The sequence below is a fragment of the Hypanus sabinus genome, chromosome 6, assembly GCF_030144855.1.
Source record: "Hypanus sabinus isolate sHypSab1 chromosome 6, sHypSab1.hap1, whole genome shotgun sequence".
NCBI lineage: Eukaryota > Metazoa > Chordata > Chondrichthyes > Myliobatiformes > Dasyatidae > Hypanus > Hypanus sabinus.
Genome location: NC_082711.1, coordinates 131185415 through 131206084, shown reverse-complemented (window position 1 = coordinate 131206084; position 20670 = coordinate 131185415). Strand labels below are relative to the sequence as shown.

Below are 20670 nucleotides of genomic sequence, written 5' to 3'. Positions count from 1 at the left end.
ATGGGGAAGGTGGGCAGGAGGAATAGTAAATGGAAAAAGAGAGGAGGGAGGGGGAGAAATTACTGGAAGTTAGCGAAATTGATGTTCTTGCCATTATTTTGGAGGCTACCCAGACAGGATATGAGGTGCTGATCCTCCACTCTGTGTTTGGTTTCTTTGTGGTAGTAAAGGAGTTCATGGACAGACATTACTTCCTCCTCTTCTTTTCCTTTCCTTATTTTGGTTACCCTCTTGCTGCTTCTCACCTGCCCATCACCACTTTCTGTTCCTTTCCTTCTTCCCTTTCTCCCATGTCCACTATCCTCTGCTGTTGTATTCCTTCTTTGGTCTTAGCTCTTCCACCCATCCCCTCCCAGCTTTTCACTACATACCCCTCTTCCACTCACCTGATCTCACTTATCACCTGCCAGCATGTACTCCTTCCCCTTCCCCCAACTTATTCCCTTTTCCTTTCCAGTCCTAATAAAGAGTCTCAGTCCAAAACATTGACCATTTATTCCTCCATAGCAGCTGCCTGACCTACTGAGTTCCTCCAGCACTGTGTGTGTGTGTGTCTTGCTATAGATTTCCAGTATCTTGTGTTTTTGATTTGTTCTCAGTCTTTTTGTCATTTTTATTCCTGCATTCCCAATTTGCATTTTCCATGAAGAATTAATTAGAAAACATTTTTAGATATGATCAGATCAAAGGCTTTCCCATTTGCTCTGACTGAAAGTTAAGATAAAAATATTATTAAAAAATAAACTCCTCCATACTGACATTGCTGCTCCAGTTCTGTGGATTGAAGGTCCACATCGGTAGATAATGGTTGTTCTTTACCACCCTGCCCCATGTTCTCCCACACTGTTAGTGTCCAGAAGACTATTGTTATGGGGCAAGGTTCTACCTGTGATCAGTTTCAAAAGCATGCCATTGAAAGCAGTGAATAGATGTAGCTATCTTGGAATGACTTTGATAACAAAGCATGCATGGACAACTAATAAACTCAGCTGTGGGAGTAAAATGCCAATTTGGATGACCTTGACTCTTACCACATTGTTACACAGTAGAGGAACATAGGCTACTGACAACTGTCAAAAAATGGAAGCTTAACAACATCCAGCTTTAATGTCTGTGGCGTATACTAGGCATCCCCTGAAAAGAAATTGTTTCTAGTGCAACTCTCCTCTTAGAATCAATGGGGCCAAACATTCCAGCATTCAGCAAGGAGACTTTGCTAAGTTAGGAAAGTGCACAGGTTGAGAGATGGTTGCATTTCCAGCAACAGTGGGTAAGTGGATCAAACCAAAGAGTAAGTAGCTTGGTCCCCAGAGCTCCAGTATAATCTGTTAGTAAAAGGAATACGAAAGCCCTAGCAACTAATTATGATAATTGGGAAACCATATCTGAGAACAGAAGCAAATGATGGAGTTGGTTGTGAGTGGGGATGAAGCAGCGTGCTGGCCACTGGTTTCAACAGCTCTGTAGGAGATGCCAGAGCTGTAAGCAAGGTATCACTATCGTTCATCCAGTCACGTATCCATTATGGCGTTTTAGCAAGCCCTGCTGCCTTTCCAGAATCAGCGTGTTTATTCATCATTGGAAGTGTCATGCATGGTATAACCTCAGCAGAATTTGAATATTGAATAGTTATGATCTTGCATAGACTGAAAGATTCTGGCCTTGTGCTGCATCTGCTCCAGCATTCAACCCATTTCCATTCAAATGCATTACCTTATCATTCACAGTAATATTTGAGCTCGACCAAATCTGGAGTAGAAGGCAAAACACTGCAGATGCAAAAGTTCTGAAACAAAAACAGAATGTTGGAAACACTCAGCAGTTCAAACAGTATCCATGCAAAGAGAAACAGCTGATATTTCAGGTTGATAATTAACATCAGCATTGAATTGGGATTGGTTTTTGTAACCTGCTAGTCTACTGGGGCTTGCTACAGCTTTTCTGTATGTATATTACAGTTAGGTGCTCCATTTGAACCTATTACTTCAGGATTCAGAACTGATATTTCACTTCCATGTGTTACGTAATCCCGTAACTGGATCACTTACCAGCAAAGATAGAGAGGTCCGTTGAAGTCTGATGTTACTATTTTTAAAAGTATTTATTGATAAAGGGGCACAAAAATAAGATTAATGCAAACATACAGATAATATACGTCGTCAATACTAAATCTAAAGTGCAGGTATGATCATAACCAATAAAACGTAACTCTATCGTTGTCTAGGGGATAATGTATTGTCCAATGGAAATATAAAAGTCACTAGCTCGTTCAGGCTGCAGCGTTTTGGGTTTAAGAGAGGGAGGCGTTTAAACTTGCCCAAGTCTTTTATGATGCCAATCCATTGAGTCAGGGGAGCGGGTTACCCCGTTGTTAGCTAAAAAGCTGTTTTCCGTGGTTTCAGCCACCAATTCCAGCCATGGAATTGAATGCACGTGGCTTGGTTTCCGATGACCGTCTGCTGTTACGTGCTGTTACGTGGTCGCTTAACGTTTCTTCTGGTGCGTCTGAGGGGTTGTTCCTACAGCCCCTCTTTTATTCTGACTCGCAGGGTCGTAGATGTCAATCAGGTTGGAGGTGGTGCAATCTCTCCCTCAACCAGCCCACTTTGCCCGAGGGCATTCACGTAGCACAGCATCGCAATCCACAAATCTGTCTCCAAGAGACAATGGCCATATCCCGCAGCTTTACATCGCTAAGGGGGGGGGGGGGGGAAACGTGACATCCTGCACGTCTCCCCCTCATGTTTTGGGCCCCCCCTTTTGACTCAACCCTCAACCCAACAGTGATCTGGCGATTCTCACAAAGGAGGGGGCTACGGACGTAACACATACTATCCTTGAACACAAGTAGATACCTTTATTGCACTTGAGTCTTTTAGAGCAGGCTTTCCCAACCTTTTTTACGCCATGGACCCCAGGTTGGGAGCTCCTGATTTTGAGACACTATTGGCCAGTTCCCCTTTGTGCTGTAAAAACTGATGCTCCTGTAACCACAGTTCATCAATTCATATATGGTTTGAAAAGCAGTTGAATTATGTTTTACTTTCTGGACCATATACAAGGTTATTTAATACAATGTTCCTTGTTTTGCTTATATGATGTGCAGACCTAACCATGTGGTAGGGGCTTTGATAAGAAGACCAATTTGCTGTTTGTCTAGAAGTTATTGTGTTTACAATTATCCAAAGTCTCTGGTATGTCTGGAGTCTCTTGTTGATCAGTTCCTGCTGTTGGTTTGGAAACAACCTGGTCATTCTCTCTCGTGATGGCCATGTCAAGAATCTTGCCAGCATGAATCTGTTGCTTTTATTCTCTTGAAGGTTTGCCAGTGAATAGAGATAATTATCTTGAAGTGATTTAAGTACAATGCTTTGCCCTCAGTTTCCCTCTGATGTTGACCTATTTCTATTTCCAACACTCTGCCCTCATGCCCTCTCCTTCCAGCTGTCATATTGTTGGGGTTCCACTTGTCATCATATTGCACCCTGCCAGTTTCCACAATCAGCATGTGTAATTTCTGCAACCTCCATCGTATTGCTACCACCCTCCCTTCCCTTTCAGTATTTCCAAAAGACTGTTCCCTCGGCAATGTTCTTCCAACTCCACCAGTACCCTCTCCACTTCACATAGTATGAAACTGCCCAACAAATCTCTGTTTTTTGAAGTAGCTATGAAGATTGAAGGCAAAATGGTAGACATTATGGACTTTAGGGCACATGACACAGTCCTGTGTGGTTCAGAAGGTTAAGGCAGATGTGATTAAAAACAACATGGTTTAGTGGTCCAAAACTGGGTTTGTGATTGGAGGCAGGGGATAGTGGTGGAAGGAAGTCTCTGACCAGAGGTGTACCACACTGTTCCTTTCTGGGACCCTTGTGTGTGAATGTGACTTGCACATTAATGTAAGAGGTATGATTAGTTACTTTGTGGAAGACAGGAAAGTTGGCTGTGCTGTGTATAAAGAGGAAAATTGCCTAAGGATAAAGCAGGATATAGATCAGATGGCCATTGGGCAGAGCACTAATAGCTGCAGTTTAATCCAGTAAGTGCAATGTGATGCATTTTGTAAAGTCAAATGGGGGGGGGGGGTGAACATGTATGATAAATAGTGGGGACTGAAGAATGCTGATGAGCAGAGAGACATTGAAGTTGCCTGACGATGATAAGACAGGTAGAGTCTGGAAGAAGACATATGGCATGCTTGCCTTCATGGATTCAAGCCTAGAATATAGAAGCTGGGAGGCTATTTTGCAGTTTTATAAAACATCTGCTTTAAGGATTGTGTGGAGATCTGGTTGCCACACTATAAGGTGGATATGGTTGCATTGGAAAATTGATTTATTATAGTCTCACTTCCATGCCATCCATACAGAGCATCTCATTTCAATGCATTGAGGTACTACAATGGAAAACAATGGAAGATTTACAGAGAAAGTGCAGAACATGTAGACAATAAGATGCAAGGTCATAGCAAGATAGATTGTGAGGTCAAGAGTCAACTAGGGGATTGTTCAATAGGCTTATAACAACAAAGTAGAAGGAGTAATCTGTACAGTTCAGAGGCATGTTGCCAGATGCTTAAGAGAGGCAAGGCATAGTAGGTTATGGACCCAATGCAGGCAAATGAAATTAGTTTAGACAGTCAGCTGAAGAGTTATTTTTGCAGAGTAAAACATTCTGACTCTATGCAGGAGATGCAACATCTGTTCTTCTATCCCTTCCCACTCTCTAGGGACCCTAACATTCCTTCCAGGTGAAAGATTGATTCATTTGTGTCTTCTCCAATTTAGTATGGTGCTTATTCTGTGATCTCTGTGTCAAAGAAATTAAATGCTGCAAATTGTGTAATTATCCTCTGTAACACCTCAGTTAAATCCTTAAAGGTGACCCCGAGTGTCTAGTGGTCTGTCACTTTGATTCCCCATCCTACTCCCACTCTGATGTCTGTGTTTGGGCTCTTGTTTTGTTCTACCTCAGCCCAGTGAAAGCTCAAGACACAGGGCCCCATTTTTCAACTCTTGCGATCCCCTGTCTCTGGAACTTCACATAATTCATCTCTAGGTTATCTCACTTCCGATTAAAGGTCATGCTTTGAAAAGAAAGCTTTTGGAACCACAGAAGCAAGGTTACCAAAATGTGCTTATTTTATATCTCAAGTTACTTGTATCCCACCAGAATGATCTCAGTGTGACACAGACATGGGATTACAGAATGCAGTGCAAGTCTTCACCACCAGTATTTTTGCATGTGTGTGAGATGCATCTGCATTTAGAACATAGAACAATGCGGTGCAGGCTGTTTGCCCCACAATGTGCCAACCTTTTAACCTGCTCCAACATCAAGGTAATGCTTCTGTGCCACACAGCCCTCCCATTTTTCTTTCACCCATGTGACTATCTAAATACCCTGAGTGTATCTGCCTCCACCACCACCTTGGCGGAGAGTTCCATGTACCCATTGCACTCTGGGTGTAAATAAATAAATCTACTTCTGGCATCTCTCTTGTGTTTCAGTCACCTTAAAATGATGTCCTTTGTATTAGCCATATGAAAAAAGCCCTAGCTCGCTCAGCCTTCCCTCATAGGGCAATGCTTTGGCATAAACCATAATGGTCATATTCCAGGTAGTATCCTTGTAAACTTTCTCTGCACTGTCTGACGTTTCCTCATCCTTATAATGAGGTAATCTGAACTGGGCACGTCACTACAAGTGTGGTCTAACTGGAGTTTTATAGAGCTGCAACATTACCTTGAAACTTTTGAACCTCGTCCTTCAAATAATGAAGGCCAACACACCATGCATCTTCTTAAACACCCTATCAACTTGCATAGCAACTCTGAGGGATCTATGGCTATGAAACACAAGTTCTCTCCATTCCTCTGCGCTGCTAAGAATTCTGATATTAACCTGGTTCTCTGCTTTCAATTTCAACTTTCCAAAGGGAATCATTTCTTACTTTTCCAAATTGAATTCCATCTGTCACTTCTCAGCCAAGCTCTGCATCATATCACTGTCCCGTTCTAATCTATCCAAAATTCCACCAATATTCTTTTATTTTTGTATATAATCACTGTGATTGAGTAATGTGACAAATAGTTTTTCCAGGAATCAGTGGAAAAACGAACTGCGAGAGGAACACAGCACATCAGGCAACTTGATCATTCTCTCTTCCGCTGTTTCCCGTCGATTAGGAGGTACAAAGGGCTTGAAAGCACATAACACTGGACTCGAGGACAGCTTCGACCTTGTTGTATCAGACTCTTGAACAGACCTCTCGTATGCTGAAGACGTACCCAATCTCCCAATCTACCCTGTCGTGGCCCTTGCACTTTCTCTATAATTGCAACACTCTACTCTGCGCTCTGTTTGCTTCTTTATTATCTCAAAGTTCATGACCTGCTTGGTGCTCAAACAAAAGTTTTCACTGTGTCTTGGTAAATGTGAAAATAATCAACCATTTCCTGTTGTATCTGTGAAGGCAGAGGGATAGTCAGCGTTTTGGGTTAAAAGTTGAAGCACCAGCCACCCTACCTCCACAGATGCTATCTGATCCATTAAGCTTCTTCAGCAAGTTGACAATTGCTCTGGATTACAGTCTCATGTGTCCCTTCCAAGGATGTTTAATTGAAAATCAAAGAAACTGCAGATGTTGGAGAGAGTTTCCTGTTGCTATTCTGAGGCCAGTGTTCGATGAGCAGCATGCGGAGTAGCTAACTAGTTGGCACACAAACTCAGCAGGCCAAGCTGCAGAGTACAGTTAACGTTTTGGCCCAAGACCCTTCATCAGGACTCTTTTCCATAGACGCTGCCTGGCCTGCTGAGTTCCTCCAGCAGTTTGTGTGTTGTTGGATTTCCAAAAGCTGCAGATTTTCTCTTGTTTGTGATTGGATAGCTAACCAGCTTATCCATTCTGTGGTTTTTGTTCAAGGATACTCAAAGGAGAAATGCTGCCCAGAGCTCTTTCTTATAGTGCTGTGGAAGCTTTGTATGCACTTTGATAGACAATGGCCTAATTTCATTAGTGAACATGTGGCACTCCTTCAGTTCTAGGCTGGAAGCTCCAGAAGTGATGTGTGAGATTGAAACAACTGAACTTGCCCCTAGCAAAATTACTAGCAGTGAGCACTGGATTCTGGTGTCATCTGTTAACTGACGAGCAGTGCTGTTTGTTCCATGCCAGGTGACAACATATTATCACGGAGGAAAACTGAGCCTCATTTTGGACTCCAATATGAATTCCTTGGACCTGAGTATTTCTCATCTTTTGTCAGCTCATAGAGTCAAAGAGTACTGACACACATTATGCATGGGTCATTAGTCCATGCTGACCTGGCCTCAGAGAATAGTCCCTCATGCCAGTCAAGTCCATGTACCTATCAGAACTTCTCTTAAATGTTACAATTGAACCTGCATCTACCATTTCTACTGGCAGCTTGTTCTACACTCTCACCACTCTCTAAGTGAAGAAGTTCCCCGTCAGATCCACTTAAATACTTCACATGTCATACTAAACCTATGACCTTTAGTTCTAGTCTCATCCAAACTGAGGGAAAAAGCCTGCATGCATTCACTCTGCCTGTACCCTCAAGTCTTCAGAATGTCCAAGGAAGTTTGGAATCTGTAAATCAGAAGAGAGGGTAGAACCATCATTGTAAAGTGTGCTGTGCAATAATATGTTTGTTGAAAAAAAGGCCTTCCACTTTCTGTTATACATTTGCCCAAGAACAGTGAAGAGTGAATCCCACTGCAGCTTGTTATTTTCATTCAGTTGGACCTGACCATGAGAACATTTGTAATTTCCCCTCCTGATTCTTTTGAAGGCTTGGATTGTTTAAGCAAGTGTTGCAAATAAAACTCGACCTGCTTAGATGATGGGGAAGGGATAACTGGGTGTGACAATGTTCCAAGCAGCACCCCACTTCCCCAAGACTCTCCCTTCTCCTCATCCCCTCTCTACTGCTAAAAGCTTTCTTTCTTCATTGGCCTTTCTGCGCCTGGTCCCTCTCCCAAACTTCCCACACATTTACCACAGAGCTCTCATTCTTTGAGCAGCTGATGTGTCAGTAGCATCGTGTAGAGTGCAGTTTGTAATCAAATATGTGAGAGATGTCTGAGGAGCTCCATGTTTCAGATTATTTACAATCCTAAATTTATTATAAAAGGTGGATTTTTGTCCATTTCCCATTTAATTAATGGAAGCAGTTTGAATTCCGTGATCTGATGAGGTCTGATCGTCTCTTTAGAGCTGTTTACCTGAATAAATTGAGATCCCTGTCAACTTTGGTAGAGTGCAAGGTGTTCATACTTGTTCTCTGCCTCAGATCATTTCCCTAAAATTGCAGCAGTGTATTTGCATAATTTAAATGCTGACATTTATCAGGCCAACACAATTACTAAAATGTGACAACATCAAATTTAGTCATTAGCAATACTTTGGATAAATTTGATTATAGAGAGATTTGCAGGGTAATGGGGCTGTTTTCATTCATTGTGAAACTGTAGGTTGCAAATAATGTTGATTGTTTCAAGCACAAGAGTGTCTGAGTTCCTTTGTGTTGTGTTCCTTTGTGGTGAAAAGGGTGAGAGCATTAAATGGTGGGTTTTGGTATGAGAATATCATGTGATTCTGCAGAACACTTTGGGGGGAAAACAGACTTGTTTTCAGAATAAGTGTATTTATCTGGATGCTATTGCCTTGATTACAATATTGGGTTATTCATGAGTTTTTGTGATGCACACTCTGTCCTCTGCTGTGGAGCTTTGCTAAAGGGAGTGAGAAATGATTTACAGCTCTGGGTCTCTTTACACCCACATGCATTTCCATTTGGAATGAAGAGAGATGTTTCTCAAAAAGTGAACTTTAAATCTCTAAAACAAAATTAGTGCATTCTTGATATATTTTAAATTTGAATTTCAGCGTTCTTACAGTATTTCAAAATTCAGTCAAATTATTTAATAGCCTGTCAAGTTTCATAAATAAGCCTATAGTCTCCTAGCTCTAGGAATTATTTTCTTGATCTTAGAAAGTTCATCGTTATGTTTACTGAAACCCTGCTCTCCCCGCTGCAGCTAGCTGCATTTTATACTCTTTGGGCAACACAAAATAACAGAACATTTTGGTCTTGATTTCAACACTGGAAGAGCGTGGGAGGAACCAGCACGAATTCAGAAAATCATTGGTCTGAATAATAAATAATGGTTGTGGTAGATCTAAACTAGAGGCGAGGAAGGAACTGTTTGTCACTTGACTTGCTTTTTCTTCTCCCTATTACTTGTTCCGGATATTTAAAAGGAACAGAGAGCTTTGTATTTATATTGCACCTTCCATGACCCCAGCATGTCCCAAAACAGTTTACTGTCAACTGAATACTTTAAGATGTTAAGTGTTGTAAGATGGGAAAGGTTTGTGCATGGTAACCTCACACAAATGGAAACATGAAAATGATCTGACGTTCTCTGTTTAATAATATTAATCTTTTCTAATACCTTGAGTAAGCTGACAGGATTTCAATATAATGTCAGCCAAAGGACAGGATCATCATCATCTTCACTGCACTGGAATGCCAACTATCACACAACCAAGAGCCCAGCCCACGACACCAGAACAGAATCCATAATGGAAAAATAACATGTAAAGCTTCCCAGATATGGGAGCAGCGTTCATGGAGACTTATTAAAAAAGAATTGTCTTGGATGTAGAAGGAAAAATACTTCCTGACAGCAGCTTGTTTACTAGAGATGTGAAAGCTCTGTTTGGATATGGAAGTCCAAATGTCTAGCTTTAAAAGGATTAAGCTCAGATACGCTACAGATAGGGTGAAAAGCCTTGAATGCACTTGTCTTTTTCGGCTAGATTGCAGGAAGCTCATGAAATATTGATGATTGGGCATCTTATGAGAAGGAATCAGAAGTTTTTAGAGAGAAGATTGGGAAGATAGACCTTGGGTTATTTGATCTTGCCCAGGGTAACATTTTCAAAGTCATTGAGGATCAATTAAACCAGAGATTAGATAGAAACATTAGAAATTAGACATTTCTAAATGTGAATTAAAGTATCTTTCAAAAATATAATTGGATTGTTTATGCAAATAACTTGCACATAGGAACATTTTATGATGGAAATTTCAAGTTTTCAACATTAAAGACAAGGAAAATTCAAATCTAGCTTTCCCATTCACTCTACAGTACAGCCTTTCTATTCAAGACCCCAGTTGCTGAAAATCCAGAGTAACACACACACACAATTCTGGAGGAATCCAGCAGCTCAGGCAGCATCTATGGAGAAGAATAAAGAGTTGTTATTTTGGATCACCATCCTTTATTAAGACTGGAAAGGAAAGAGAAAGACAGCAGAATAAGAAGGTGGGGGGAGGGAAAGGATTACAGGCGAGGTGAAAGGTGAAGCTAGATGAGAAGGAAGGTAGGTGGATGGCGGAGGGGGGAGTGAAGTGAAAAGCTAGAAAGTGATAGGTGGAAAAAGTAATGGGCTGAGGAGGAAGGAATCTTACAGAAGAGGAGTGTGGACTATGGGAGAAAAGGAAGGAGAAGGGGCTCCAGAGGGAGGAGATAGGCAGGTGAGCAAATGAGAAGGGGTAAGAGGGGAGCCAGAAAGGAGAGAAGGAGAAGGGAAAGAAATTTTCTGGTTGTTGGTGAAATCTATGTTCCTGCTGTCAAATTAGAGGCTACCCCCAGACAGAATATGAGTGTTGCTCTTCCAACCGGAGAGTGGCCTGATCGTGGTAGTAGAGGCCACTATTATATTATCATAACAGTATACTGTAAGTAATCCTAAATCTTAACATAAGAGCACAGCTAGCCAATGTGCAGAAAGTTCCATTCAGGCAGGGTTTTGTAAAGTTGCTGTTTAATATATGGCCTGTTATACATAATCTCTTGAGCCAAGCACAAAATAAAAGCCTGTAGATGCAGTATTCTAAAGCCATCAACAGATTTTAAAAGCTTTTCTCTTCCAAGCTGCACCTCTGATCAGTAGAGGGAGAAAGCATTAGTTCTGAAACATGCAAAACCTGCACTATGTCTGATTCTACTCCAGCCACCTTTAGACATAATATTCACTGAATCTATCACACAAGTTCACACACAGAGAATGAGGTTTGCAGCTGAACAAAGCAGTGGCTTTGCTTCCCAATACTAACTGGAGGAAATTTTTGCTTATCCATTACCAGCTGTCATATGAGCAGCCGTAGAGTTTGAAACAGTGTGGGTGGGTGTCATCTGCCTGCACTACAAACTGATTTGTTTCCAGTGAATGTCCAGAAGGGCAAGGAGGAGGGTGAGAAATAGAATCATGATCAAGGATAGATCCACGTGTAAGTTTGAAGAATGGGGTATGAAGCTTTTGTAAGTCATTCTCTGGATCGGATTTGATATGAATGGAATTGGCAAGGATATTACTGCTCTTTTGGACAACAGAGTTTAACAATAAATTTTTTGCTCCCTTACTGGTAGATGAGGAGTTGAACTTCTCAATAGTGAAGAAACTAACTCTTATATTTGAAAAGTTGTGTGACGATGCCTTTATACGATCCATTGATCTCTGCATTTAATATTTGATACAACTCCAGATAAACTATTTTAAAATCATTGCTTGGGATAAACATGATCTTTCGAAGAATACCAAAAATTATGTGTTTGATTTATTTCTTTTTCCAGTGACTGCGACCTAACGATGCTGAGGCCACTCTGGCAGCTTTTCACCAAAATGGAAAGTAATGCACATCATGATCAGACGGGAATTTTTATACTTCCTCCTCTACATCGAGCCCTGACTGAGTTATTCTACGTTGCAGAAAAGCGAGCAATGGTAAGGTGGCGTCCTCCCTATCAGTGCACATTGGTGTTGCTCTCGTCTGTCGTGACGCTAGCTTATACAGTCTGCCATCTGTTTTGTCCTCCACAGTGGAGCCAATATCCCCAATGAGTTGCACGGAGACAGAGTGTGTAAGTCTGTAGTAGTTCTGATTGGCTTGCAACAAGCTACGAGCTAGTCAAATCTAAATTAGCATTAGCAAGCTTGTAGATGAGTGCAGTGCATTGATGTATGGATCATTGTGGGGTAGCAGGGTTTGAGTGATCTTGAGAGCATGTACACATCACTAAAAGTGGCAACACAAGTTAATAAGCAAATCAGCTCCTTGAGATCATTCCTGGAGGGATAGAATGGGTGTTATTTTAAACTTGGTCCGGCTACACCTGGAAGTATCATGAGCAATAAAATAAAAGTGCATAAATAAATAAATGTTGCAGGTGCTCAGGACTTCAGCTTGCATGCGTGAGAACAGAAAGGGAGTAATGGTTTCAGATCAGGAGACAAAATAGTTTGTGAAACTGTGGGAAGAATGGAGGAAGGAGATGTCTCCCTCAAGGTGACCATGAAGATTAAACAGTCAGCTAGGTTATCTTGTCATTGAGCGAATGGGACCAAATAGAACATAGGCAAGGGAGTGTAGGTATTGTAAAATTTGAAGCAGGAGGATGTGACAGCAGGTCAGGCTGGGCCCATCCTCATCCTCTGCTCCCACAGGGTGAAAAGAACAAAAGCAAGTTGGATAACTGACACTGGTGTTGTTTTCAAGCAATACAGAAAATGTGCAGAAATTAGGAGAAAGTTTTGTTAAAATAAATCATAATGATGATACCAGAACTAAAAAGGAATGCTTTCCAAAGAGGTTAAGTAGTCTGCAGATTTTGTTTTCTCTCTAGAAAAGAGAAAGCTGATGATAACTTAATTGCCTTTAAATTGATGGAATTAATGGGTTATCATAGGGAAAATAGATTCAATGGGCTAAACAGCTGTCACAGTTTTATAAAGTGATCTCTAATAAAATCATCAGAAAATTCAGGTGAAACGTTTTGTCTTGAGATATGGAGTTAAGGAGAGGTGAGGTAGGACATCTGACAGAGAGGAATGACCAGAGTGAGAAATAGGGGAGGCAATATCAATATCAACATGGATCATTTTGTTGTGATGGTGTTTCTACGCTGCAATCCGTTGTAGATACTTAAACTTCTGTAATGAGAAGTTTTGATGCTAGTTTCCCATTACAAACTCCATGTTATTTTTCTTGAGCATATTTAGAAATTTTCCACAAACTTTGAATTGGCCCAAGGTGTTCCCAAAAGGTCAAAACATTGCTTATTGTTCATACAGTCCTATTCAACTTGTAAAACGATAAAAGTAATAAAACCAGACATAGAGTTGAAACTCTTTCTCAACTTTCAGTTTATTTAAGAAATACTTAAACCGTTCTCCTGTAAATCTTTACAAAATGTCCTGCGTCATTACTGTAAAAAACACCTGAAGATGTAGATTGTTAACAGAGTTCATTTGTCATGATCATCTTTTGGTGTCATTCCAGTTCAAATGCCCAGAATCCAGACTGAATTAAACATTGCTCTCCTTAATATCTTGAAAATGTAGAAACATAATTGGTGTTAGAATTAATTCTTTAAAAAGTCATCAGAATTCTAGTCACAGTGCAAAACTTGCTCTTCTTATCTCTCCTACCATTCTCCCTTGTTTGTCTTCTATTGTTTTTATTGCCTTACTGAATAATTCTGTTTTTTGTACACTGTATAAACCAGTCTAAATTTATTTGGCAAGATTCACATGGAAGACGTAAGTGTAATTAAACTGAAAGTTGTCTTACTGTCAAAATGTTAATGCTACAGACAGTTGCCAGGGGCTTTGCAACGTGTCTGGTATTGAGTCGGAGTTCTATACGTGTACTTGTTAACGATGCAATTGGAATAAATTAAAAATTGGCAATAATTTGAAGCACAAATATAGGGTTCACAGGGAAGGTGTTGTTTTGGTGAATATCTGAGGTTTTTATCTCTGCCTCAACCCATTCCCCAAAATGTATTTCAACATCAGGGTCCAGCTCTGCTCCTCATATGTTATGAACCAACTCAAGAGGTTGTGAAATAAAGTTGATTGATTATGCACAGTTATAACCATTCATAAATTGAAGCTCATTCAATGAATCAGTTCTATATGTTTACAGAACATTTATATCTTTTCAGTAGTGTAATAAAAATTGAAGTATGTAATTCAGAATCGGGTTTAATATACAGTGCTAGAAAGTTTGTGAACCCTGTAGAATTTTCTCTGTTTCTGCATAGATGTAACCTAAAATGTGATCAGATCTTCATGCAAGTCCTAAAACTAGATAAAGAGAACCCAATTAAATAAATAACACAAAAAGATTATACTTGTTCATTTATTTATTGAGTAAAATGATCTAATATTACATGTATTTGTTGGAAAAAGTATGTGAACCTTTGCTTTCAGTAACTGGTTTGACCCATTTGTATAGCAATAACTTCAACCAAACATTTTCGATAACTGTTGATCAGTCCTGCACATCAGCTTGGAGGAATTTTAGGTCATTCCTCCTTACAAAACTGCTTCAACTTTGGGATGTTGATGGGCTACCTTGCATGAACTGCTTGCTTCAGGTCCTTCCACAACATTTCTATAGGATTAAGGTCAGGACTTTGACTTGGCCATTCCAAATGTCTTGATGCAATTTTGAATTCATTGTTCCCTCAATGATTGCAAGCTGTGCAAGCCGCGAGGCAGCAAAGCAGCCCCAAACCATGATGCTTCTTCCACCATGCTTCACAGTTGGGATGAGGTTTTGGTGTCGGTGTGCAGTGCCCTTACCTCCAAACATGGCAGTGTGCATTTCTGCCAAAAAGTTCAACTTTTATCTCATCTGTCCACAAAACATTGTCCCAGAAGCATTGTAGCATTGCAGTGGTTTCTTCTGTGGTGTCCTTCCATGAACACCATTCTTGTTCAGTGTTTTTGTTATAGTGGGCACATGTACAGAGACTTTAGCAAGTTCTAGAGATTTCTGCAGGTCCTCTGCTGTTACCCTTGGGTTCTTTTTCACCTCCTTCAGCATTGCAGGTGTGATCTTTGCAGGATGCCCACTGCTAGGGAGAGTAGCAACAGTACTGAATTTCCTCCATTTGTAGACAATTTCTCTTACTGTGGACTGATAATCACTCAGGTCTTTAGAAATGCTTTTGTAGCCTTTTCGAGCTTCATGCATCTCTACAAATCTTCTTCTAAGGTCCTTTGATCGAGGCATGGTGCACATAAAGAGATCTTTCTTGAGAAGAGAAGGCTCTGTCAGTATCCTGACTTTGTGTGTCTTTTTTTATAGAGCAGGGCACCTCTGCAACCCACACCTCAAATCTTATCTCATTGATTGGAACATCTGACTCCAAATAGCTTTTGTAGAGGCATTACCTTGGGGGAGTCACATACCTTTTCCAACAAATCCATGTAATATTGGATTATCTTTCTCAATAAATGAACAAGTATAATGTTCTTGTGTTATTTAGTTGGGTTCTCTTTATTTAGTTTTAAGACTTGCGTGAAGATCTGATCACATTTTAGGTCATATTTATGCAGAAAAAGAGACAATTCTACAGGGTTCATAAACTTTCTAACTCCACTGTAACTGGCGTCTGTGGTGAAATTTGTTTCACAGCAATAGTACAATGCATTAAAATTAAAAAAAACTATGGTGAGCATTTGGTCCGTGATGACAGACGAGAAAAGCTCGTTTATCCCAGCTGCCAGTTTTAATTTGATAAGCCCAAAATCAGACCGAGCACTATGATCCGGGGAGGGAACCACTCAGTCACATACAGTTGGGGAAGTTGACGGTTATAGTCAGGGTCACCCACAAACACACAAGTGAATAACTGTATAACCTGAGCTAAAATGCAACAATAAATGAACTTGAACATCCTGCCATAATCCCACAAACGCATTTTAAAATAAATTGCACCGGCCACTAGGAATACTGGGGCAGGCTGTCAAACACTCTCCCTCGGAGCACCACAAAACTGTTTACAGTATATTAAAAAATGAATCAAATAAGAATGAAAATGGTGCTGCTTTCTGAAGTACCCACATCTGTGACTACGGGTTACAGCTCTAGTAATCCTAAATTGGTGCCATCTTGAAAAAAAATTAGAGATTATTTCTAGTCAATATGGAGTTTACAAAAACGCCGACTGAAAAGGGCATTTAAGGTTGTCCTAATATACCAGATCTGCCTTGTGGAGAGCTACTTCAAGAGCTAAGGAACAATTCTGAATGAGGTTGGAGGCACATCGACTCTGGCAGGGTTAGCAGGTCACTGTTTCCTTCAAAGTGAAACCCAACATCATGAATGGCGGTAATGCTTTACCAGTCAAGCTCACCACCTTTTCTGCTCGCTTTGAAAGGGAGAATAAAGCTACAGCTATGAGGATCCCTGCAGCACCTGGTGACCCTGTGATCTCAGTCTCGGAGGCCAACATCAGGACGGTGAACCCTCTCAAGGCCACAGGCCCTGATGGAGTACTTGGTAAGGCTCTGAAGACCTGTGCCAACCAACTGGTGGGTGTATTCAAGGACATTTTCAAACTCTCTTTGCTACAGTTGGAAGTTTCCAATTGCTTCAAAAGGGCAGCAATTATACCAGTGCCCAAGGAAAGCAGGTTGAGCTGTCTTAACGGCTATCGTCTAGTAGCACTCACGTCAACTGTGATGAAGTTGGTGATGGCTAGAATCAACCCCTGCCTCAGGAAGGACTCAGACCCACTGCAATTCGCCTATCACCACAATAGGTCTACAGAGGAAGCAATCTCGCTGGCTCTCCATGTGGTCCTGACCTACGTCAGGATGCTGTGTATTGTCTACAGCTCAGTATTTAACAGCATCATTCCTATAATTCTGATCGAAAAGCTCCAGAACCTGAACCTCCTGCGATTGGATCTTCGACTTCCTAACCGGAAGACCACAGTCTATGTGAATTGGAACTAACATCTCCACCTTGCTGACAGTCAACCCTAGCGCACCGCGGGGATATGTGTTTAGCCCACTGTTCTATTCTCTCTACACCCATGACTGTGTGGCTAGGCACAGCTGAAGTACCATCTATAGATTTACTGACAATACAGCCAGTGTTGGCAAAATCTCATATGGTGACAAGGACGTGTATAGGAGTGAGATACACCAGCTACTTGAGGGGTGTTGCAGCAACAACCTGGCACTCAACATCAGTAGGACAGAGTACTGATTGTGGACTTCAGAAAGGGTAAGATGAGGGAACATCGATGAGTCCTCGTCGATGGATCAGAACTGGAAAGAGTGAGCAATTTCAGGTTCCTGAGTGTTCATTCTCAGGAAGGAAGTATGGAAGCCTCAGCGATTCAGGGACAGCTTCTTCCCCTCTGCCGCCTGATTTCTGAATGGACGTTGAACCCTTGAACAACTATTATTCTATTTCCTTTTTCTTTGCACTACTTATTTAATTAACTATATTATATACACACAAACACACACACACACACACACACACACACACACTTACTGTATTTTTCAGTTTTCTTTTTTCTCTCTATTATCATGTATTGTGTTGTGCTGCTGCCACAAAGTTAACAGATTTCATGACACACAGTATGCCGGTGATATTAATTCTGATTCTGATGTACTTAAATCTGGGACTATAGGAAATAAAGCTGATTAACTTAGACCCTAGTAGTCCAGTATCAGTTCCTAAAGTTCTGGGCATCATCTGTGAAAAGAGGAGCCAATGCCCTTGGTATCACCTGGATTCTCCTAGTTTTCTGTCCATCACAGGTGATACTTCTGCTCTCTACCCTCCCTCCTTTTCTGCAATTTTAAAATGTAGTCTCTGTTTTCACTTTTCCAATTCTAGTGAAAGGTTATGAACCTGAAACATTGACCCTGCTGAGTTCATTCTCCACACGTGCTGAGTATCTCCATCATTTTTTGCTGATATTTCAACTTGTCAGTATCCAGATTTGTTGACCATGTACAGTTTATTTAGTTTAGTTATTGTGTTGAGATAAAGCCTGTTAATCTTTTGAGTAAGACTAAGTGAACTGATAAATAAACAATGGGGAGTTCACATTTCTGACCTAGGTGGGTTTAATGCATTGGCTTTCTTCTCCTGTTGGGGGAAACTTCATGAAATGAGGTAACAGTGAAGATTACAAGAATTGGCTAACAATGCTCTCTGCTAATTCCTTCTCCTTGACACTAAACTTTCCTGTCAATTAACTGCTTGCAAAAAATTAAAGATTTCATCATTTAATTAGTGACCTGATATTCTTCTTGTGGGTCTGTCCTACTTTCAGAATCAGGTTAACTATCACCAGCTTATCTGTTGATTTTCTTTTCCTATCTATATGACACTCAGTTCCAGATCCTTGTTTCACATCTCGTCCAGGTCTCAGAATGGTGCTGAAAACCCTCTGCTTACTGGTGCTTTTACACTGAAAGATCAAAAAGTAGGTCTTCTAGTGACAAACAGAAGTGACTATCAGTAGTCCCAGCATTCTACTGTAACTTATTAATTTCTCATGGAAGATTGAATCCCTTCAACCTTTCAGTATTCAACACAAGATCTGACTCAGCCAGCTACTTCAAAGAGGTCCATTTCCCTGAGCTTGCCCAAAATATTTATTTTTTTCATTCAACTTCATCTGTTTCCACTTCCACCATACTTGGTAGTGTATATTCAGTGTCCTAAAGTCCTTTCTGTGTAAAAGACCTCACCCTTCTTCACCCACTGGGTACTGGATCTTCAGAGGGCTGTGGAGGCTCAGTGGCTGTGATTAACATATTCTTGGATGGTAAGAGGATTGGAGTTAAAGGTTTGGTGTGTGAAAGTGGTGCTGAGGCAAAAGATCAGCCATGATGGTATTGAGCAGGGACAAGGGATTTAGTTGTCTACTGAGTTCGCTTGCTGCCCAGCATGACTTTGAATCCCTCTCCTAATCTGTCAGTACTCCCTTCACAAAGCCGCTCCTTGCTGTTTTCCTGAAGAGTTTGTGTGTGAAACCGCCCACTCTGACACATTGCTTGTGAATGCAGGGAGTGTTCCAGCCAGTACAGTGACAAGGAAATACTTGCAAATTCACTTCAATAACATAAGCAAATTATACAGCAGCACACTCGTACTCTGACCAACACCAAGTACAAGTCAACAATTGAGATTATTTACATATTTAAAATCAAGTTGGAAAGAGGAAATAATTTTAAATAGGAAAGATGTCTATTATAGAGAGATTAGATCCCCTGAATTTCTGAACAAAGGAAGGAAATGAAAACCACAGCATCTTGTACAAATTAGTTTTGAGGGTAACAGAACCTTATCTCCCTTCACCACAGAGGAGATGTAAGCTTATTAGGAGTCACAGCGGAATATTCAACAGGTGGCTTCAATTGATAGAAGTTTTCTGATCAAGTAAGTCTCTTTCTAATCACACCAGTAGTGTGCTAGTAAAGAATTAAAAACCTTCCCTATTCTAACCAAGTGCACTGAGGTCCTTATCATGCAGGTGTCTTTCTAAACAACAGCTTGCCATTTCCATTTATGACACACATCTGCATTTGTGTCTTAAAGTGTAATAAAGCTGATATTGGTTGTAAAGTACACAGTGTTTCCATTTATGTAGAAACGTAGTTTGAATAAAATGGATGTGGTTTTGTATTGCCTTTATTTGCCCTGGACTAACCCTGCTCCTGCTTTAGTTGGAAGGCTTTTGGAATACACTGGGGTTGAATGTGAAACTTTGCCCCTATTGTCAAGTGGGAGGTTTTTCAATTTGTGGGTATGATCCACACATTCGATCGACATTGAGAAGTTAGTGATGAACTGCTGTCTCTTTACTAAAGGCAGTCTAGCCGTGTTGTAATAAAGAGTCCCGGGATGATGCATCTTAATGTCAGATTGGTGAGTTCTTTGGAAGGGAATCTGCAAGCGGTGTTCTTTGTAATCAGAGTTGTGGGTTTGGGAGGTGCTGTTGGAGTAGCCCTGGCAAATAACTGTGGTGTGTTTTGTAGCTGGTCCACAATATAGTCATTGTATATTGGTGGAGAGAATAAATGTTTTGGATGGTTAATGGCTGGTATTGAGTTCCTAGAATGTTGCTGATGCTACACTCATCTGCACAAGTGCAAAATGTGTCCACACCTCACTTATGCCTTGCCAAGACATGCAGCGTCAGGAAAAAAAAAGACCCCCACTGTGGCATACCCAGCCCGTAACCTACTCCTGGCCCTGTTGGTCTAGTCCAGTAGAGTTTCTGGTCAGTGGCAATCTTTGCCATGTTGATTCTGTCAAATCTGTGACCATTAGACTGGTGAATTTGTGGGCTAAGTATCTACATAAGGCCTTGTTGGAAAGAGTTATTACCTGGAGCTTTTGTGGCACAAATGCTGTGTTGTTTGCCCACTTCCTATTGGTCAACCAAGAAGCAAAGTGGTGAAATTTGAATTCAGCCATCTACTACTAATGGAGGATAATTGAACCACTGCTGAGGAGAAACTGGAAGGTTGAGAGATTACAGCAGAGTATCGTTGTGACAATTGCATAGAGCTTTACAGTCCAATAACAAACCATCAGTTTACTGTTTACACTCAGTCTCTTCCCACCTCTCTAACATCATGACAACTTTATGTAGCTTCCCAGAATCAGAATTATTGGCATATGTTGTGAAATCATTTCTAATTTATTCTAAATACATTTGCTGTTCAGCTTGATCAACCTCTGCAGGATCTGAGTTCTAATGTCAATTTGAGAAAAGATGTTTATCCTGAAATTCTGATAC

At 40.8% G+C, this 20670-nt stretch overlaps 1 protein-coding gene across 5 annotated transcripts in view; it reads left to right on the top strand.

The window, feature by feature from the left end:
* Positions 1-20670, top strand: part of zzef1 (zinc finger, ZZ-type with EF hand domain 1) — a 303511-nt gene that overhangs the window by 270830 nt on the left and 12011 nt on the right. For all 5 annotated transcript variants that reach the window (XM_059972942.1, XM_059972943.1, XM_059972940.1 and 2 more), the window contains one exon: positions 11674-11824. In XM_059972942.1, coding sequence (XP_059828925.1) covers positions 11674-11824 — 151 coding nt within the window. The remainder of the gene's footprint in view (positions 1-11673; positions 11825-20670) is intronic.